The sequence below is a fragment of the Hyla sarda genome, chromosome 1 (assembly GCF_029499605.1).
Source record: "Hyla sarda isolate aHylSar1 chromosome 1, aHylSar1.hap1, whole genome shotgun sequence".
NCBI classification, from domain to species: Eukaryota; Metazoa; Chordata; class Amphibia; order Anura; family Hylidae; genus Hyla; species Hyla sarda.
The window spans coordinates 559,898,736-559,922,297 of NC_079189.1; the positions used below are offsets into that span (position 1 = coordinate 559,898,736).

The 23,562-nt window shown below is 45.7% G+C and overlaps 1 protein-coding gene across 3 annotated transcripts in view; it reads right to left on the reverse strand.

Moving 5' to 3' along the window:
- The window catches only part of UBE2R2 (ubiquitin conjugating enzyme E2 R2), a 49,769-nt gene that overhangs the window by 4,212 nt on the left and 21,995 nt on the right, over positions 1–23,562 (reverse strand). For all 3 annotated transcript variants that reach the window (XM_056542702.1, XM_056542695.1, XM_056542684.1), the window contains 2 exons: positions 14,786–14,872; positions 6,583–6,680 (listed from right to left, as the gene is read on the reverse strand). In XM_056542702.1, coding sequence (XP_056398677.1) covers positions 6,583–6,680; positions 14,786–14,872 — 185 coding nt within the window. The remainder of the gene's footprint in view (positions 1–6,582; positions 6,681–14,785; positions 14,873–23,562) is intronic.

Here is a 23,562-nt window from a genome sequence, read left to right on the forward strand (position 1 = left end):
ATACTTTCATCTTTACATAGTTGAATGTGCTGACAACAAAATCACACAAAAATTATCAATGGAAATCAAATTTATCAACCCATGGAGGTCTGGATATGGAGTCACACTCAAAATCAAAGTGGAAAACCGCACTACAGGCTGATCCAACTTTATGTAATGTCCTTAAAACAAGTCACAATGAGGCTCAGCAGTGTGTGTGGCCTCCACGTGCCCGTATGACCTCCCTACAACACCTGGGCATGCTCCTGATGAGGTGGCGGATGGTCTCCTGAGGGATGTCCTCCCAGACCTGGACTAAAGCATCTGCCAACTCCTGGACAGTCTGTGGTGCAACGTGGCATTGGTGGATGGAGTGAGACAAGATGTCCCAGATGTGCTCAATCGGATTCAGGCCGGGGGAACGGGCGAGCCAGTCCATCAATGCCTTCCTCTTGCAGGAACTGCTGACACACTCCAGCCACATGAGGTCTAGCATTGTCTTGAATTAGGAGGAACCCAGAGCCAACCACACCAGCATATGGTCTCACAAGGGGTCTGAGGATCTCATCTCTGTACCTAATGGCAGTCAGGCTACTTCTGGCAAGCACATGGAGAGCTGTGCGGCCCCCCCGCCCCCCCCCCCCCCCCCATGCAAAGAAATGCCACCCCACACCATTACTGACCCATCGCCAAACCGGACGTCGCCAAACATCTCTCGATGTACTGGCCAGTCTTCTGGTAGCGCCTGGACACTACACTGACAGACACATTGATGTGCCATCCTAGATGAGCTGCACTACCTGAGCCACTTGTGTGGTTTGTAGACAGTCTCATGCTACCACTAGAGTGAAAGCACCGCCAGCATTTAAAAGTGACCAAAACATCAGCCAGGAAACATAGGAACTGAGAACTATGGTCACCACCTGCAGAACCGCTCCTTTATTGGGGGTGTCTTGCTAATTGCCTATAATTTCCACCTGTTGTCTGTTCCATTTGCACAACAGCATGTGAAATTGATTGTCAATCAATCAGTGTTGCTTCCTGAGTGGACAGTGTGATTTCACAGAAGTGTGATTGACTTGGAGATACATTGTGTTTACTGTTAGTGTTCCCTTTATTTTTTTGAGCAGTGTATATTGAAAACCATTTTATTTTGACACCTTTTTTGGTGTCAATGTGATCAGTCGAGACCCTGCAGAGACAACTGTGCTCCGGTTTTTCCCCCACGCCGAATGGACCCTGAACTGGCCGGAGCACAACGGCCATGTGAACTTCGCTTTAGGGAACTTGAAACTGCAATCTTCTGATTGCTGGTACACTATACTGCAGTACATCTGTTGCGCAGCATGGTATAAATGTCAGTATATGCTGACATTCAGCTTGAGAGCGCTAGCCTGTGGCTGGACCTCACAGGTTACCGTAGCTGGCAGACTCTGCTTCAGAATCTAAATCCTGTGATTGCATCGTAGGGAAATCAGAAGGGTGACAGAGGGAGCCCCCTCCCCCTGTTGGCACCATTTATGCAGCAGTAGCACTGACCACGGCATCTTCAGGGTTAACAGGAAGAGAAACGGGAATAAAAAAAAATAAAATAAAATAAAATAAAAAACCAACATCTTTGATGCGCTGCTCTAATTTTCGGAGCTCTGCTCACAGCGTCCGGAAGTTCATTACTCCGAACGCTGTGTGCGGGCTTCTGTGTTCGCGCCCGCCCCCTCGTGACGTCTCGCCCGCTCCCTCGTGACGTCTCGCCCGCCCCCTCTACCAAAGTCTATGGGAAGGGGGCGTGACAGCGGTCGCGCCCCCTTCCCATAGACTTTCGTTGAGGGGGCGGGCGAGACGTCGCGAGTGGCGGGGCGTGAAATCATGCCCGGCGGCTGCGAACACGGAAGCCCGCACACAGCGTTCGGAGTAATGAACTTCCAGACGCTGTGAGCGGAGCTCCGAAATTCAGGGCAGCGCACAACCCCTTTAAGGACTAAGCCCATTTTAACCTTAAGGACCAGGCCAATTTTATTTTTGCGTTTTCGTTTTTTCCTCCTCGCCTTCTAAAATCCATAACTCTTTTATATTTCCATCTACAGACCCATATAAGGGCTTGTTTTTTGCGTGACCAATTGTACTTTGTAATGAAACCTCATTTTACCATAAAGTGTACGGCGAACCCCAAAAAAAATTTAGGGCCGAAATTTTAATGAAAACCAAAATTTTGCATATTTTGGAGGGTTTTGTTTTCACTCTATACACTTTACGGGAAAAATGAAATGTGTTCTTTATTCTGTGGGTCAATACGATTAAAATGATACCCATGGTTAGATACTTTTATATTTTTGTACCGCTTAAAAAAAGAAGTCTAAAAACTTTTTGTACAAAATCAGTAATCTATTTCATTTTTCCGTATATAGGGCGGTATGAGGGCTCATTTTTTGCGCAGTCATCTGTAATTTTTATCGATACCACATTTGCATATATAAAACTTTTAGATCATTTTTTTTTTTTTTTTATAAAATGTGACAAAAAAAGCTGCATTTTTGGACTTTTTACGTTTACTCCATTCACCGTACGGGATAATTAACATTATAGGTTGATAGTACGGACATTTACGCATGCCACGATACCAAATATGTTTATAAAAAAAATATATATATTATATAAAACATGTAAAAAAAGAAAATGGCAGCAGCACACTTGGTCAACAAAATGGAGGCTCTTAGCGCACTTTTTGATCAAAACGTGTCCCCCATCCACCACGCGGAGGTGGCCTCTTATCGGATGGGTCCCTAAACACTCACCTACCTCAGGCTGGGTGACATGTTGGATCCACTAACGATCCAAACCACCTCCTGTGAAAATAGGGGAGGGGATGCACGGCTACAGAGGGAGCCACTCCCCCCAAATTTGCACAGCAAAGAAAAAAAAAACAAAAAACTGAAAATGTAGCCAGCACCTAAACCCAATACACGGGTGCACGCTGCTGTGGCAAGTACAAAACATGTAAAAAAAAGAAAATGGCAGCAGCACACTTGGTCAACAAAATGGAGGCTCTTAGCGCACTTTTTGATTAAAACGTGTCCCCCATCCACCACGCGGAGGTGGCCTCTTATCGGATGGGTCCCTAAACACTCACCTACCTCAGGCTGGGTGACATGTTGGATCCACTAACGATCCAAACCACCTCCTGTGCATCCCCTCCCCTATTTTCACAGGAGGTGGTTTGGATCGTTAGTGGATCCAACATGTCACCCAGCCTGAGGTAGGTGAGTGTTTAGGGACCCATCCGATAAGAGGCCACCTCCGCGTGGTGGATGGGGGACACGTTTTGATCAAAAAGTGCGCTAAGAGCCTCCATTTTGTTGACCAAGTGTGCTGCTGCCATTTTCTTTTTTTACATGTTTTGTACTTGCCACAGCAGCGTGCACCCGTGTATTGGGTTTAGGTGCTGGCTACATTTTCAGCATATATATATATATATATATATATATATATATATATATATATATATGCTTTTTGGGGGTAAAATGGGAAGAAAGGGCAATTTTCATTGTGGGAGGGGATTTTTCACTTTTTATTTTTACATTTTTCAACTTTTATTTTACACTTTTTATTTCCCCATAGGGGACTATCTACAGCAATAATTTGATTGCTATTACTGTTCAGTGCTATGCATTGGACACAGCACTGCTCTGTATTATCGGCGATCTTCTGCTCTGGTCTGCTCGATCTCAGACCAGAGCATAACCCCGGGAGACAGCCGGAGCCAGGTGAGGGGACCTCCGGCCGCCATGCTGGATGATCGGATCGCCACGGCAGCGCTGCGGGCGATCCGATCATCCAAAGTGCTGCACTGCCGCAGATGTTGTGATCTGTATTGATCACGGTATCTGAGGTGTTAATGGCGGACATCCGCGCGATCGCGGATGTCGGCCATTACCAGCGGGTCCCCAGCTGCTACTAGCAGCCGGAACCTGTCGTGTATGATGCGAGCACCGTTTTGATCCTCGCGGTCATACACAGGACGTAAATGTACGTCCTGGTGTGGGAAGTCCCGCCAAACCAGGACGTACATTTACGTCCGTGGTCGTTAAGGGGGTTAAAGGGGTACACCGGGAACTAAAACCATAGCCCAGTCTTTCCCTCTCACCAACCTATTTGTCTAAATATCATTCATTAGCTATATAGAGCAGTTTTTTCTCTTTCAGCTGTCACTTTCATGCAGGGAGTGAGAGAAAGCAGTCACAAACAGATCCTCCTTGTCTCTGTGCAAAGCCCTCACTAAGAGTAGCCTCCACCCCCCTGGAGGACAAACACCACATGATTTTTGTCTTTTCTTGCTTCAAAGCCACACCTCCCCTCCCTGTGTGAATATCTTAGCCAAGCGTCTCCTCATCACATAATTCTGCTCTTCTCCTGCTGTAGATCTAATCACTGACTGCTGCCATTCAGAGCATAGCATGATTTCTTTCTTTCGTGGTGGTGGGGGTGATCGTTTGAAATAAGAAAAAAAAAAACAGAGCCGAAATTTAAGACTGCTGGGAGTTGTAGTCTGGGCTGCAAGCAAGGAAAAAAGAATATTCAGGAGACAATCGGGACCACAGGACGTGGCAAAATCAAAAGGATAACAGAACAGGTATTGTGGTGGCTTTGGGTAGGGATTGACCGATAGTTTTTTTAGGGCCGATACCGATAATCTGTGGAGGTTAGGGCCGATAGCCGATAACTTATACCGATATTCCGGTATAAGTTATCGGCTATTTATCCCCCTGCGACGCTTTAAATCAATGCACTGCAGTGGCTTTTGCGGTGCCATAGACCGCCGCCGCCACCCGCTTCTCTCCCCCTGCCTGTCCGGGGGTCCCGAGACCTATCACCGCCACCGCTCCCCCCGCCGCGCCTAGGGGTGCCTCCAGCTGTTGCAAGACTACTACTCCCAGCATGCCCGGACAGCCGTTGGCTGTCCGGGCATGCTGGGAGTTGTAGTTTTACAACAGCTGGAGGGCCTACTGTAGGTATAGTATATTATACAGACCCCTGCCCATCCCAGAACCCTGACTCACCTTCCCAGTTGCTGCAGGGACTGTCCGGGGAGGGTGGTCCGGGCCATCCATCCTTCCTGTAGTGTCCGGCGGCATTCCGGGTGGAGGGTGAACCGGTCCGGGCTGTCCTTCTCCGGGGGTCCTCTTCTCCACTCCGGGCAGGCTCCGGCCTAGTAACGCTGCATAGACGCAGCTGACGTCACGGCGTAGTGGCATCTATGCAGCGTACTAGGCCGGAGCCTGCCCGGAATGGAGAAGAGGACCCCCGGAGAAGGACATCCCTGACCGGTTCACCCTCCACCCGGAATGCCGCCGGACACTACAGGAAGGATGGATGGCCCGGACCACCCCCATTACGGGTAAGTAAAAAAAAAAATTATTGACTCGGAGGGTGGGGGAGGGGCCCGACCGGTATAGCGGTATGGGCAAAAATTCATACTGTGGGAGAAAAAAAAAAAAAAAAAAAAAAAAAAAAAAGGTATCCGGTTCATACCGGTATACCGCCCAGCACTACGGCGGGGGGTGCGACGCGGTGCGGGGGGGGGGGGGCGGTCGCGGTGCGGTGGGGGTGGTGCGGGGCATTATCGGCAAGGTAATTGCCGATACCGATCATGCCCAAAATCGTGATTATCGGCCGATAATATCGGCCATACCGATAATCGGTCGATCCCTACTTTGGGGAATGTTTATTTTTCTCAACTTTCCCGCAGCACCCCTTTAGTTCAAACTATGTCACATGTCCTCTAAGGGTTAAGAAACTGAGTATGCTTAAAATTGTTCCAATCTGACCCTATTACAATTTAAATTTTTTCGTATACAGGGTTGTATTAGGGCTTATGTCTTGAAAGTGATCTGTAGTTTTCATTAGTACCCTTTGTGTATGTGAGACCTTCTGGTTGCTTTTTATTCATTTATTTCTGGTATAATAAGTGACCAAAAGTCTAGATTTTTTTTTTTTACACCAAACAGTTCTGCACATAGCAATTTTTACATTTGCCTTTATAAAATGGGAAAAGGGCCGATGTAATTTTTTATTGGGAAGGGGTTTATTTATATTTAAAACTTTTTATTATACATGTATGTCCCCATAGGGGACTATTACATGTAAACTTTAATTTGCTATTACTGTTCAGTGATCTGCTATAGCATAGTACTGATCAGTGTTATTGGCACTTCTTGTACAGCCTGGCTGAGGCAGACTCCAGTCACCATCTTAGCTGGTCAGGACCCACAATTGTGCTGTGGAGGTCCTGACCCACCTGTAATTTCCAATTTAATATGGGGCTATCGACTTTGAATGTGGCATCTAAAGGGTTAATGATTATCAGTGTGATCGCTGGTGTCCCACATTACCGGTGGGTCCCTGCCACTGATAGCCCCTGTTACCAACTGGGCATGAAACAGGTTAAGCTCCAGACAGTGACCACCATTAATGTACGCCTAGTGTTGTTAGGGGGTTAAACGTGTGAAATTGATTCAGTCAATGAACCCTAATAGCTGATGGACTATGAATAGTGGATGCATCCACCCTTCTGTACCCAGAATTGCTTTACTCCACCTTCTTGCTTACCTGACGTTCTGGGTGGGGTTCCACCTCTCTGAAGGCAACTCTCCACTCTGTGGGTCATCTACAGGCGGATGAAGGATCGAGATGCAGACATCACCATTCTAGGAAATAGGAGAAGAGAATTTATGGTAGCTGAAATAAATGGGATTTTTTACTGGAGACTGTAGTAAATAAAAATTTCTCAGTCAAGAACAACCCCTCCCCAGGGATGAGAGAAAAGGGGAGATGTGTACAGTCTTATATGTGTGAAGAGCATTCGTCCTGCATTATATATATTCCTCCAATGTACAAAGGCCGTCAATAACTTCCCATCCTCTAATGATAATGAAAGGACCCTGTTCATTCTGTCCTGGTCTATACAGCAAAACTAGCAGGTTAAACCTCAAAAAAAATTTTTTTTTTTTTATTATAGGTTTACATAAAAAAAAAAAAAAAAAAAAAAGGGACCAAAAATGTATAAGAACTAGATCTATAACCTCTTTACTACCCGGGGTCTTTGGCCATTTTGTACTTTCTTCTAAAGTCTTACAATTGTTTTTGCTACACAACTGTAAATTACAAAATTAAAAAAAATTAAAAAAAATCATGATAAACCCCCCTCCCCAATATATTTTATGAAATAAAAACACCTGAAATAAAGTTGAAAAGCTGCACACCACTGCAATTTCAAGTCGAAGTGTACTTTTTTCATAAAAAAATAAAAAAATCATAGTTGTGACAAGCAGAGGTGACCACGCCAGAGAGAAGTCTGGTTTTATGATATTTGGAGGGGAGGGGAGGGGAGGGGAGGGGGGGGGGGGGGGGGGGGTATAAACAGAGGGTAAAACAGAACATGCAATAATGAAATCATTTTCTGTGACTGCACAGAAGAGCAATAAAATAAATAAAATGCAAAAAAACTTACTTTTGTATATAAAATTATATTGTATGGGTATATCATTTCATGTCTTCCTATTCAAACTGTAACCCCACTTAGAATCAAAAATCGCAAGTGTACTGCATAATATTTCCACAGTCCTAGTGACGTTGCCTTGACGACGACACACAGGGACGTCCGTAGGCAACGTCACTAGACTGGGGCCGGCCCAGAGAAGAGGGCCTCCCGATGAAACCGGACAGCCTGGAACGACTAACCCTTCCCACTGGACGGTCTCTGCAGCATAGATGGCCCGGACCAGCTCACTCTTCCTTCCCACCGAGGGAGGAGAGTAGAAAACTAAAGGGGGGTCTGGATGATGACTAAGGTCGCAGTGGTCTTCAACCTGCGGACCTCCAAATGTTTCAGAACTACAACTACCAGCATAATACAATACAGAAATGTAGGTCCACTACTGTGATAGATGTATACAATGACATTGGCTAATCCCTCAACACTGATATTAAAATTGAGACATTCGCCAGTGTATCCTTATATGAAGGACACACCAGAGCCCGCACACCAACGCCAAGGTTTCTCAGATGGCACGGGACCTAACGCTAACCTACCTGTGCGTAATAAGCAAAAACCAGGGGCCAGTGGGCAATTACAGCAGCACTAGGTCGACATGTAGCCTGCTCCCAGTTCCCTCCAGCGTGACTAAGCACACATACAATGGAAGGGGGGAGAGAGGCTATAAGCTTATTACGCACAGGTAGGTTAGCGTTAGGTCCCGTGCCATCTGAGAAACCTTGGCGTTGGTGTGCGGGCTCTGGTGTGTCCTTCATATAAGGATACACTGGCGAATGTCTCAATTTTAATATCAGTGTTGAGGGAGTAGCCAATGTCATTGTATACATCTACCACAGTAGTGCACCTACATTTCTGTATTGTATTATTCTAATTGTTACACATCCACACCGTTTATCTCGTGTAGGATTCTATTGTGGCACTTGTAGTCCGCTGCAGGCATCCTCCATTGTATGCATTTTTATGCTGGGGATCGCCCCTAGCAACGGACTACAAGGGCAGGATCTGTTCCCCCAGTATATATGCACAACTGCATTTGGGGTTGAGCACCTCCAGCCATTTGAGACCACGTTTTTTGTTGTTGTTTACAACTACCAGCATGCCCGGACAGCCAATGGCTGTCCAGGCATGCTGGCAGGTATCGTTTTGCAACAGCTGGAGGTCCGAAGTTTTAAGACCACTGATGAAGGGATTGACAAGCAGTGATGAAGGGGGGGGATAGGAGGAATGATTTATTTCCCACCCTAGGCTTATATTCGAGTCAATAACTTTTCCTGGGTTTTTGGGGCAAAATTAGGGGCCTCGGCTTATACGGTACCCAATTTTTGACAAAATCAGTATGCAGTAGTCCTCTTCTAACCCCTATAGCTCCTATTTTTCAGTATACGGGGCTACATGAGGGTCTGCAATTTTTTGCACCATGATATGTATTTTTTTAAGTCACTATAATTTTATGGGACTTTTAGATCACTATTCATTTTTCTGATATGAATTTTTATTTTCCCACACATTTACGCTGTTCGTCGTGCAGGATAATAAACATTTGAATAGTTCTGACAAGCATGCATGCAGTGATAGCAAATAGGACCCCGGAGAAGGACAGCCCGGACCGGTTCACCCTCCACCCGGAATGCCGCCGGACACTACAGGAAGGATGGATGGCCCGGACCACCCCCATTACAGGTAAGTTTAATTTTTTTTTATTGACTCGGAGGGTGGGGGAGGGGCCCGACTGGTATAGCGGTATGGCAAAAATCCATACTGTGGGAGAAAAAAAAAACGCCATCCGGTTCATACCGGTATACCGCCCAGCACTATGGTGGGGGGTGCGACGCGGTGCGGTGGGTCGGGGGGGCAATCGCGGTGCGGTGGGGGCGGTGCGGGGGGCATTATCGGCTTATCGGCAAGGTAATTGCTGATACCGATAATGCCCAAAATCGTGATTATCGGCCGATAATATCGGCCATACCGATAATCGGTTGATCCCTAATAGAGACAGCGTAGAATGTATTACCTTTACTTATATTTATTTTAAGCATTGGTGCAACTTATCCGACACAGCGAACCAAACACTGGTAAAACATCCAGGTTGTGGGGTCAATCAAAAAGCAAGTACGTCTGCAGGTCCCTACTGGCACCTCTCCTCCTCCTCCATCATATAGGCTAAAGTGAAAGCTGCACTAAGGCTAGAATTCCACAGAGGTTTTTGCACTGCGTTTTTTTAGGCTTAAAAACACCAGATAAAAAAGGCCAGAAAAACTGCCATTGTTTTTCCCTGCATTTTTTCTGGCGTATTTACCTTTGTGTGGAATTTTCCTTTTTTGGCCCTTTTGGAGTTTTTTTTCCCCAAATTTGTTGGGTACCATTTAACAAAAAAAAATGTTATGAAGAAATTTTTATTACTTTTTAATAAACTGTGTGTTTCACTTTTTCCCCCCTAATTTTTCTTCATTTTTTAGGTAGTACTACTACTCCCAGCATGGGTCAGACTGTTCCCTGATGGGTGTAGTAGTACCTGTACTAATCGACATATCGACCGGGTGTAAGTCCTGACATCCAATGCGATCGTCCATAATATAGTAGAGATGCGGAGCGGCTCTATACTGCGCTCACATCTCTGCACTATACTCCGGCCAGTAATGTGAATAGAACACCATTCATGGGATTGACCGGATGGTTGCAGCCAAATCACTGTTAGACCTTAGGTCTGGAGACATTCAAATATGCCATCTAAAACTGCCATCTAAAGTGCTTCTTAAGTGTGACATCAAGAATTATACCAGAATTGAACCAGAAGGGAACAAAAGGGAACTAACGCAACATTATAACTACAAAAGTAAGTCACTCTTTTTCAGAAAAACAAAAAAACAAACATGCACTCACTTATTACTTACATCATTGCGATATATTTTCGCTTATATCCCCCACCGATTTCTCCAGTGGACTCTATATACATCTGTGCATGCCTCCTTCCCTCACCTATGTATTGCTCGCATGCACTGCTCACCATCATAAACCACCCAAAGTCACCTCATTCCATGGTACAGCACAGAAGTCGCTCCATCACTTCACCCAGCCATCTGCTCTCCCTCTTTCTTCTGCTTTTAGCTGCTGGGGACATTGCTCCTAACCCTGTCCCACCTTTCACAAATATTTTCTCTACACTACCTGCCTCTTGCGGAACCACTACAAACTTTAACTGCGCTCTTCTAAACTCTCGATCTGTGTGCAATAAGCTCACCCAGATTCATGACTTATTTCTCACTAATTCTCTTAATCTGCTGGCTCTCACAGAAACATTGATACAACCTTCTGACACTGCTTCTCTCGCTGCTTTATCTTATGGTGACCGTCACTTTTCCCATACACCTAGATCTGACACCAGGCATGGTGGAGGAGTTTGGGTGCTTCTAGCCCCACAATGCACTTTTCAAGTCATCCCCCCCATTACCCTCACTCACATTTCCCTCTTTTGAGGTTCACACCCTCAGGCTCTTCCGCCCATTGTCTCTCAGAGTGGCGGTCATCTATCGTCCTCCTGGTTCTCCCCAAATGTTCCTGGATCATTTTGCCACCTGGCTCCCTCACTTTCTTTCCTCAGAAACACCTACACTCATGGGTGATTTTAATATCCCAATTTATACCCCAATCTCCTCTTCTGCCTCTCGGCTTCTGTCTCTAACCTCCTCCTTTTCCCTTTCACAGATTACTGACTCTCCCACACACAAGGATGGGAATACAGTGGACTTATCTTCCCTAGACTTTGCTCTCTCTCTAAATTCACTAATTCTCCTTTTGAAATCTCGGACCACAACCATCTCTCTTTCTCTATCAGTAACTCCTATCCTCTTCCAGACACTCCAATCTTGTACACTTACAGAAACCTGCGTGCCATAAACATCAGTCAATTTATAGACATTCTACAATCTTCACTATCACCAATCTCTTCTCTCTCCTGCCCTAATCTAGCAGCCAAACATTACCATGACACCCTTAAGTCTACCCTGGATCAAATGGCACTCTCTAAAACACGAACCTCCCGACACAGACAGCAGCAACCCTGGCACACGCTAACAACCCGCTTTCTCAGGCGATGCTCTAGGTGTGCTGAACGTCTGTGGAGGAAAACTAAGACTTCTTCAGACTATCTGCACTATAAATTCATGCTTAAATCCTATTACTCCGCTCTTCATCTCGCCAAACATATTTTACCTCCCTCATCTCCTCTCTGTCTAACAACCCAAAACGCCTTTTTGACACGTTCAACTGTCTCCTTCAGCCTAAAGTACAGACCCAATCACTGATCTCTGTGCTGAAGACCTGGCCAAATACTTCAAAACTAAAATTAAGGAGACAGAGAGGATTTCATCACGAATGTAATCAAAGTTCTGATCCAATTCCCAGCCACGTCTCCTCTTCATCACTCTCAGTTTTTGAGCCTGTAACGGAGGACGAGGTTTCCAGGCTCCTCTCCTCCACCCGCCCGACTACCTGCTCTAGTGACCCCATGCCTTCACACCTCATCCAGTCTCTCTCTACTGCTATCACCTAACTAAAATCTTTAACCTCTCCCTCTCTTCTGGGGCCTTTCCCTCCTCCTTCAAACACTATCATAACCCCACTATTGAAAAAACCATCTCTGGACCCGTCCTGTGCAGCCAACTATCGACCCGTCTCAAATCTCCCCTTTATCTCCAAACTCCTGGAACGCTTGGTCTACTCCCGCCTTATCCGCTATCTCTCCAAGAACTCTCTCCTTGACCCCTTACAGTCTGGTTTCCGCTCCCTTCACTCCACAGAAACGGCCCTAACCAAAGTCACTAACGATCTTCTGACGGCCAAATCAAATGGCAATTTCTCTTTACTGATTCTCTTGGACCTGTCTGCGGATTTTGACACTGTGGATCACCAACTCCTCCTCAGTAATCTCCGCAACATCGGTCTCAAGGACTCTGCGCTCGCCTGGTTTTCCTCCTATCTCTCTGGCCTCTTCTTTAGCATCTCGTTTTCTGGCTCTACTTCTCCTCTTCCCCTTGCTGTCGGGGTTCCCCAGGGATCGGTCCTGGGTCCTCTACTCTTTTCACTCTACACATCCCCCATTGGAAAAACAATCAGTAGATTTGGTTTCCAGTACCACCTCTACTCTGATGACACCCAACTCTATACCTCTTCCTCCATCATCACCCCTGCACTCCTACAGAATACCAGTGACTGTCTCTCTGCTGTCTCAGACATCATGTCCTCTTAATATCTGAAACTAAATCTTTCTAAAAACAGAACTTCTGGTCTTTTCTCCATCAACTGATACCTTACCTAACCCTGACATTTCCATCTTGGTATGTAGTACTACCATAACTCCCGGGCAGCAGGCTCGCTGTCTTGGAGTTATACTTGACTCTGATCTGTCTTTCACTCCCCATATTCAGTCTCTTTCAGGTTAATGTCACCTGCAGCTCAAAAACATTTCAAGGATCCGCCCGTTTCTCACTACTGAAACTGCTAAAACTCATTATTGCTTTGTTTCACTCCCGCCTCGACTACTGTAACTCTTTACTAATAGGCCTTCCTTTCTCCAAACTCTCTCCTCACCAGTCAATCCTTAATGCCGCAGCCAGACTCATCTTCCTCTCAAGCCGCTACACCGACGCCTCCTCCCTGTGCCAGTCACTACACTGGTTACCAATTCAGTCCAGAATACGGTACAAAATCCTCAGTCTCACACACAAAGCTCTCCACAATGCTGCACCTCCCTACATCTCCTCTCTCATCTCTGTCTACCATCCTACACGTTCTCTCCGATCTGCTAATGACCTCACACTAACATCTTCTATAATCCGAACTTTCACTCCCATCTCCAAGACTTCACTCGTGCTGCACTGGTTCTCTGGAATGCTATCCCTCAATCCCTCAGACTCAACAACAACATCCATAGCTTCAAATGTGGCCTAAAAACACATCTCTTCAGACAGGCCTATAACATTCTGTAATTGGCCTCAACATATCCTCAATATATCCCCACACCTCTTGTTTGAATAGTTATTGTGTAATTTTATGTCTGATACTTGTCTTTGTTTGTACCCCATAATTGAAAGCGCTGCGGAATCTGTAGGCGCTATATAAATAAAATAAATAATCAATCACAGCTCTGAGGGAAATCTGAATCATTGATGTTCTATTAATATCACTGGCTGGTGTAAGTTGGAAACCTGCTACACACTAGTAACTCAGCCCTGGTTGGGAAACAATAGCATACACACATAACAGGGACTACAACTCCCAGCATGTGTCATTCAGGAGTCCCCCCCCCCCCCCCCCTTCACACAGAAATCATCCCCAGTCCGAGATTTATTCCCCAGCCCCTGCAGTCTATACATCTCCACTACTGCACTTCTTCACCCTCCCGTTCAGTGAATACAGGCAGAGCATGGGGAGGGGAGATGAGGAGACGTGTACATCCTCTCTCCCCTGCTCTGTCTTCTTTCTCCCGTGCAGGCCTGCATCCTCCAAAAGGCAGAGCAGGGAGAAGGGAGATGAGGGGGGCATGTACCTCCTCTCTCCCCCTGCTCTGCCTTTGCTCCCCCCCAGCTCTAGCTTCGGAAATCTTCGGAGATCTAAGGGGAGGAGCAGAGCCAAGTCTGCATGGGGCACAAATTTCCATCTCACACTGGCCGTAGTATAGTGCAGAGATGCGGAGCGCTGGAGAAAGCCGCTCCGCATCTCTGCAATAGATAGGACGATCACGGCGGGTATCAGGAGTGATACCCACTGTGATCTATACTTAACTGTAGGTACTACTACTCCCAACATGGAGCACACACTGCTCCATGCTGGGAGCTGTGGTACCTGCATTAATAGACAGATCGAAGAGTGTCATTCCTGACACCCGCTGTGATCCTTCTGTATAATGTATAGATGTGGCTGATATACAAACACACACACCTATTCATATTTCCCACAGAGAGTTGTGATTGGCTGGGCCCATCTAGCCAATCACAGCTCTCTGTGGGAAATATGAATAGGTGTATATATTCGGCAGTGCAGGGGACCATAGAAGAGAGGCCGGCCGCACCTATACATTATACAGGAGGATCGCAACGGACCCAGGGCGATCTGTCAATTAGTACAGAACAAACATTGCTCAGAACAAAGCTCCAGCTATTCTACAGCCTAAGATAGAAAGATTCCCAGCTGCTTATTAATAAGGTCTGAGTGGACTGGCTACCTACACACAATGGCAGCCCAATGCACAGTACGTCTTACCTCATATATATTGGGATGCCACATCTTTGTCAGGAAACGGAAAGTTGGTGGAGAGTACGGATAGTCTATAGGGAACTTTATATGAGCCTGCAAAAGAAAAGAAAAAAGCAAGACCTGTCAGAACACTGAAGCAGTGGAGCTGCAATATATCATCTTACACAGTAACACATCTCACATAATATATTTAGTATCAGGTGATAATCTATCATGTCAAAAAACAGACTGACAAGTATTTTCATTTAAAATAAAATGGCGACATCAAGTGGAGTCAAAAAACAAAACAAAACAAAAAAAATATATACAAAAAGATGTTACTTTGCACTGTGGCAAGATTGGTGTAAAAACAGCAGCGTGGTGGGAAATTGCCTTAAGGGGCATGAAGGTAGTAAGAGAGGGGCCCTATTACATGGGTTTTGCCACTATAATCGCCACTACAACTGAAAGCTTGTATGGTCATTCCATTTATAGTCAATAACACAACAGTATAGGTATAATGAGAGGCACTCACCATCCATTGTGCAAAATGTAATCTTTATTCTTCGTGCAGTTTAAAATGTGGTTCGGTCAAGCTAGGACACCACTAGCGAAGCCGTAGGGACAGCTGTTTTACACCGCTTCAGTGTTTTATCAGAGTCTGATGAAACACCATAGCAATGTGAAACAGCTGCCACTATGACAGACATTTATCAAGCGATTTAGTTAATTTTTTTTTACTAAAAATGTCGCACAAATGTCGCACCTGCGACTATGCGATTTTTTGTGCGACAATTTGACTGGAAAGCGAGAAAAGAAAGTTTTCCAAAACTTAACTACGTAGTAAAAATTTTTAAATGGACTACGGGTTGTCTGGTATTTAACTGCGACAGTCACAACTGCGCAAAAAAAAGTCGCAAGCCCTCAAAAACTGCGTAAATGTAAGCCAGCCCAGAGCTGGCGTACAAAACTGCTTTTGAGAGCAAATTTTATATTTCCCGCTGGCAGCAGACATCACGGCTCCAGCGGGAAATATATTACAACTGTACATCACTCTGCAGCCGTCCGGGCTCTGTCTGATTCTAACCCTGCTACCCTAACATAATGACATCCCTCCTTGTCTCCTGCGCCGCACTCCCGTCTGCTACCTGTTGCAACACTACAACTCCCAGCATGCCCATACAGTGAGGGCATGCTGGGAGTTGTAGTATTGTAGCGGGCGGACAATGTGCGGCGCGGGTGGAAGACAAGGGGGGTGGGGGTTATGTAATGCAGTGTCCCCATCATTATATTAGGGTAGCGGGGATAGAATCGGAGGAACCCGGGCAGCTGCAGAGTGATTCCAGCCCGGGCTCCTTTTAACATACCTCGGCGCCTCAGGGTTTCTATTTCCCCTAATGTAATTTCATATTTCCCGCTGGGTCCCGTGATTGGCCAGGACCGAGCAGCCAATCATGGGAAATTTGATATTACATTAGGGATTAAAAGCTCCGTGGCTCCGCTAGAATTTAAAAGGAGCCCGGGCTGGCATCAGCCGCACGGGCTTCTCATATATCCTGCGGCGCCTTGGTAAGGAGCCCGGGCTAGCCTCACTTCAGCCGCCCGGGCTCCGTCAACTATCATCTCTGCAGCGCCTGGTAAGGAACCCGGGCTGACGTAACTCTGCAGCCGCCCGGGACTCCCACAGCCGGGCAGGGAGATGTGTAGGTGCCGTCCCTGTCATCCCTCAGCACTGCAGTAGACGCAGAGAGATGGCAGGGACGGCTTCTGCACATATCCCTGCCCGGCTGCGGGAGTCCCTGGCGGCTGCAGTATTATGTCAGCCCGGGCTCCTTAATACAGCGCCGCGGAGTTTAGTGTAATTTCAAATTTCCCGCTGGGTCCCATGTCACGTGACCCGGCAGGAAATATGAAATTACAGTGATTCTCTGATCACTGCAGCCAAGGAGCGGAGCCAAGCCTGTCAACTGCCGCACAACTACAACTCCCAGCATGTCCTTACTGTAAGGGCATGCTGGAAGTTGTAGTCATGTGGTGTAGGAGATTGTCACCCCCCCCCTACAACTCCCAGCATGTCCTTACTGTAAGGGCATGCTGGAAGTTGTAGTCATGTGGTGTGGGAGATTGTCACCCCCCCCCCCCTACAACTCCCAGCATGTCCTTACTGTGAGGGCATGCTGGGAGTTGTTGTGCAGCAGGTGACAGGCTTGTCACCCCCCCCCTTGCAACTCCCAGCATGTCCTTACAGTAAGGACATGCTGGGAGTTGTAGGAGGGGGGGGGGGGGTGACAATCTCCCACACCACATGACTACAACTCCTAGCATGCCCTCACAGTAAGGACATGCTGGGAGTTGTAGTTGTGCGGCAGGGGGCAGGTAACAAGCTTGTCACCCGCCCCCCTACAACTCCCAGGATGCCCTTACAGTAAGGATATGCTGGGAGTTGGAGTCATGTGGGACGGGAGATTGTTACCCCCCCTCCTACAACTCCCAGCATATCCTTACTGTAAGGGCATGCTGGGAGTTGTAGTCATGCGCGGACGGGTGACAATAAATGTATTAGCCCATTTTTCTTTTCTTCTCATTTCAGATCCGTGTATCCTGTGGACTACTTCGGATTCGGTGGACTGCTTCGATGACCAGCGTTTTTTAAAATCTGTTTTATGTTAATAAAATGGTTAACGAGGGCTTGTGAGGGAGTGTTTTTTGGAATACATTTTTTTTTAAACATGTTGTGTTTTTTTATTTTTTTTATTTACTTGACAGGCTTAGTAGTGGAAGCTGTCTAATAGACTGAATCCATTACTAAGCCTGGGCTATGTGTTAGCCCCAAACACTGCTAGCGCTAACCCCCAATTACCACCCTGGTACCCACAGCCACAGGGAAGAGAAGAGCCGGTACCAACAGGCCCGGAGCGTCAAATATGGCGCTCCTGGGCCTAGGCGGTAACAGGCTGGCATTATTTAGGCTGGGGAGAGCCAGTAGCAATGGTCCTCGTCCACCCTGATAACATCAGGCTGTTGCTGCTTGGTTGGTATTTGGCTGAAAATAAAAATACGGGGAACCCTATGCATTTTTTTTAAAATAATTATTTATGCAAAACAAAGATAAGATTCCCCCTATTTTTATTTTTAGCCAAATACCAACCAAGCAGCAACAGCCTGATGTTATCAGGGTGGGCGAGGACCATTGTTATTGGCCCTCCCCAGCCTAAATAACACCAGCCTGTTACCGCCTAGGCCAAGGAGCGCCATATTTGATGTTCCAGGCCTGTTGGTACCGACTCCTCCAGTCACCCCTGTGGCGGTGGGTACCAGGGTAATAATTGGGGGTTAGCGCTAAGCCTCAGCTTAGTAATGGACTGTCTATAATACAGCTTCCACTACTAAGCCTGTCAAGTAAATAAAATAAAAAAAATTATTCCAAAAATACACTCTCCCAAAAGTCCTCATTAACCATTTTATTAACATTAAACCAAAAAAATGCTGATCACTGTACTCCCTGAATCTAAAGTAATCCACAAGATACACGGATCTGAAAATGAGAAGAAAAAAAAAAGTAGTTAGTACATTTAAGGGAAAAAAAAGTGGTAAAAAAAACCCCCACACATATACATACACAGTTTATATTATATATATACATACATACACACACATACACACACACACACACACTTTTTTTCAGAGCTCCAAATTTGTGTTCTGAAGTTGTTTATTGGTTTTTGCTTATGTGTGCAAAAAAAATTGTATTCAAAAGTGATTTATTGGTTTTTGCTTATGTAAGCCATATTTATCAACCCACCATGATAGTATAATAAATATGTCACCCATAAGCAAAACCAAAAAGCAAGAAAAAAATGCCTACAGAACTCGCTTACCAAAGCAACGATGATAAATGTCCCCCTATGTGTCCGCTAGTGGTGTCCTAGCTTGACCGAACCAAATATTTTAAACTGCACGAAGAATAAAGATTACATTCAGCACAATGGATGGTGCCTCTCGTTATACCTATACTGGCCCTCATTTAATAAGTGTCGGGTTTTCACTACTGTGAAATGTTTCAGACTTGCAGGATTCCTCTCTATTTACTATGGGGATTCACAGTCATTTTCTGACCAGCTTTTTCTAGGCTGAAATTTCCAGCCATTTACAGGCTTTTCTGTGAATTCAAAAGTAAATAAGTGGGGTTGTGAAACCACGCCCCTTTTCGGGCCAATCACGCCCCTTTTGTGACAAACTACATCCTTTTACGGCTTTTGGGATTTTAATAGGGCACACTGTCGCAGACATGTTGCAGAGACTATGCGCCAAAATAACCCAACCAAAACTAGTCTGTTTTAGCTTAGTAAATGAGGTCCACTCTTATGACATACCTCTGAATGGAGATTGAGCACCCAATACGTTCTACCTTTACATCGCACACACTTTGGCCAGACCGACTTAAACTACTAAGTCTTGGAAAGACGAGAGTGCCGACTTCTATATTTTACGTACTGTACCATTATAATTAATGGCTACTGTGACAGTGGTCAGGCCCCGCAGGTCATTATTTATATATCTCTCCTCATATCAAAGTCTGTACTTAGACTGTATAAAAATAAGAATATCACACAATCTATACATCCTACAGCACATAACTATTCTATATAACTAACCATATAAAACATCCCCTGTACACACAAATACAGCCAAGTCACCCTGTGCAGGAGGACAGCAAGGAAGGGGTCAATTGTGGGTTCAGGACAAGGCAGACCCAGGCTTCCTGCCAGGCTATTTATTCCTTGCAGCCCTGTCAGCACATGGCGACTCAAGACCAACAAGGCCAGAGCCAAGGCCACACGGGCACATCATCATAAAGGGGCTGGAGGCACAGATTAACGGATCCGTAGGACTAACACACTGAAGGCCAGAAAGAATTCTAAAATAAAAACCTAGAACAAACGGACAGCTTATGTATTAGGCTTGCCTTAGGAGCTTACAGTGTTTATGTTGGGAAGCAAAAATGTAATATTGTAAAGCACCTCTATTAGGCTTAAACTTATCCCCGGCCACGTTATCCATCTGGGGTTCGGGGGGGGGGGGGGGGGTTGATCTGAGTGGTCCATGGCAATTATTCTCAACACTGCTAAGTCACGTATTGTGTTGAACCCGCAGGCTTATGCAAGCATTAACTAATTTGGGTTCACACACCAGCGCAGTGTTTTTTTTCAACCAGGGATATGTAGTTTAGCAACAGCTGGAGTCACCCTGGTTGAAAAAAAATGAAAATAAATAAAACACACTGCGCTGGTGCATCACAGATGCCTTTTTGAGTGTGTATTACAACCGCAATTCCCAGCCCAGCCATGGGTCTGATGACATGAATGAGCAGTTGTCACTATTCGTCATCAGGCCCGCGGTCAAGGATGGGACCTGCAGCTGTAATACAAAACCAAAAACATGCATACAGTAAACAGCCTAGTAAATCATCAAAACTGTGCCAATGATGGACTTCACTATGGTGGCACTTTTATTTCTAAACCCATTTGGTGTCCAACAAGAAACCTGTCCTGGAAAAATTAAAGCTGCACAGTGGCTGCAATAACCCGTGGCTCGACAAATACCAGGCACCAGGTCTTAGAATTTTGTCCTGGCGCCTAGTTTTTTGGTGGGTTCATTCATTTACCTGTTGCTGACCCATGCGTCAGGTAGGGGAGTATGACGCCCGCCCAGAAGCTAGGCTAACTACACCTGTTTATGCATTACACAAGATCGGTATAAGCAACCAAACAATTGCTTATATAAAGACAGGCCCAGCAGGGGTTTATTAAAAAATAAAAAAAACACACCTCCCCCCCCCAAAATAAAAATTAACCCCTTTTGCCAGCAAAGTAAAAAAAATAAAATAAAAGTAGTTCTAAAAATGAATCAAAAAGTCAATACTGCGCAAAAGTAGTACAAGTAAAAACTACAGCTCACGGCACACACACTGATAAAAATCGCACTGGTCATTTAAAAATTAAAGAGGCAGGATTTTATTTAATATTTTTTTTGCTTTCTCCTAAATGCAAAACAAGTTTATCAAGCCCTGATATAACCAGCAAGTCCTGTTCTGATCATTGAGGCCCAAGTTACTAATGTACTACACCTTCCTACAAACTGGATTAACGGAGAGCGAAACTGACTAAATTGCTGAAACATTATTTACAGACCCGCCCGCCTTATTCATTGTAACACGTCCCTCCTTGGAATAATCCTTCAGACAAACAACGTAAAAAATATTATATTATATTATATATATATATCTTAGAAAAACAGCCTGAAACAATGTAGCCACGACAGATCTGGGTCAGTAGGTGCACGGCCATGAAATGACAAACATTAGCGCCACAGGACCAGGATGTAAAGAGGCCTAAGGTTCAAATCACACATTGCAGTTTTTGATACAGATTTTTGAACCATAAACTAGAACAAGACTAAGTAAAAACGGATAACCTATATTTCTCCACTTTTGAGCTTCAAAAAGGACTACAAAAACTGCCGGGTGTGAATACAGCCTCAGAAAATGGACACACTTTTCAATCCTAAAGGCTTTCTGGGCAGGCTGAGAGTTGTAGTTTTGCAACAACTGTGGGCATCCTGGTTGGGAAGCCTTGTCTTAGACATAGGTTCTGCTGAGACTCAAGAAAAGCACAACCTTTTGTCAGTAGAATGAAGTGGGCACAAAACCTTGTCTTCCCTGTAATTATGTGGTCTCATAGAGGTCTTTCCTAGTAAGTGATGTAGGCTAAGATAGTACTGCCTCTCCCCATAAATGACGTAAGCGCTAATATTGACCCTTGTGTCTACCTGTACACGATATAGGCACGGACCAAACAATACTGCTACCATACTCTCCCTGTAAAGAATACAGGCACAGATATTCCTCCCTTCCAGTCTCCCCCTCTAACTATAGACACTGATAGTCCTGCCTTCATGTTTTCCCTGTAAATAATGGAGGCACAAGTAGTACAGCCTTCCAGTCTCTACCTGTAATTTATGCAAGCACAGATGATACTGCCTGCTTATCTCCTTCTGTAATGCAGAAGTGCAGATAGTACTACCTCCCTGTAAATGATGAAAATACATACAGTAACACTTTCTATGCATATCATGTCAGCATTAAGAATACTTCCCGCTTTTCCCTTAGATGTAGGTTCAGATAGTACTTCCTCCCTGTCTTTTCTAGTAACTGAGAGTACTACCTCTCCCAGTAAATTATGCAAGCACTGATAGTATTGCCCCTTGTGTATACCTGTATATTATGTGGGCACACACTGTTCTGTACACTGTCTTTCGCTGCTCATGTTTCTCTTCATATTGTAAAAATCTTGGAGAGACTTTCCTGGCAGGAGATCCTGGTCTTCAAGCTTCTTCTGAGGATCATCTGCTTTCAACATCAAGCTTTTGCTGCCGAGGATTTTAATTTTGCTTCAACCTTTCCTGTTGGATTACAACTGCTGGGCAAAATCTGTTGAGGAATTTGCATAGCTCCACCCACTTTCTTCACCTGGTTGGATTTTCTTCCGGATTTAACCTTGCTTTTGGATTTTGACCTTGCTTTTGGATTTACAATGGCTTTGGTTAAGGAGACCCAACCTGGATCCTCATCTCCTGATGCTCCTCAGGCTTCTGGAGCGGCTCCCCCATTGGCTCCCAGCCCCGCCAAGGTTCTCCAACCCTGGAGCCTTGGATTAGGTAGACAGTCGTGCTTAAGCTGAAGGAAGTCGACGGGAGGATCCCTGACATGAGCCGGGATATTTTGGGGAAGAAGATGGTCCTGGAACAGGGATTCTCCAAATTGGAAACCGTATGCATCCAGTCCTTTTTCACTGGAATGTTTTAAGTTACCTTTGCCTCCATTGGAATCTGTAAACGTTACTGGGATATGGTGAAATCTATGAGGACTCCCCCTTTGCCCGCTTTGTTGGGAACTGTCCCATGCAGAGGGAGGAGAGGAGGATTACAGTTTCAGTGAGGAACCCACACATCCCAGGACCCGACATCACTACCTTCCTAAGGAGTTTCTGTACTGTGGTGAAGGATCCCACCCACATCCTGGACAGAAATAGTTTTGAACTGGCAAATGGTCCGTGATTGTGCGCCTGAAGAGTTGTTGAGGGAAGGGATGATCACGATCTTGTATAAGTGGAAGAGATGTGACTTGAAAAACTGGCGTCCCATCTCTCCCTTGAACGTGGACTACAAGATCCTCGTCAAGGTGTTAGCTAACAGGCTGAAGTCTGTCATTGGGCAGATCGTCCACCCGGACCAGACCTGCGGCATTCCCGGTCGCAGGATTGCCGACAGCCTTGCTCTTGTGAGAGACACGGTCCATTCCATCCATGACAATTGTGAGAGCGCGAAAGAAAAAAAAAAAAAAGAGAGATTGATGTCATTTATGCATGTCTGTGGCCTGTGCAAAACCAGGTACTGCCCCAGGTGCCCCTATGTGGAGGAAACCTCTATGCATGTCTTTTGGCAGTGCCCCTTTGCACAGGGCCTATTGAATGCCCTGGAACTTGAACTTAGGTGGCTCCTGGGTACCGAGTCTCTATCGTTCCATTCGGTGCTTTATGGACTCTTTCCAGGGGTTCACGACATAGAGACCATCCAGGAGGCCTGGCACCTTATGAACTGTTTTAAAAGGAGGCTATATGGCTTGCCAGGAATCGCCTCATCTACAACAGGGAGGACATGACCGTCCAGGACTGCCGCAGGCTGCCCCACAGCCGGCTTAGAGACTATTCCTTGGACCGTCCGGACATCGATGAAGAATGGGATTA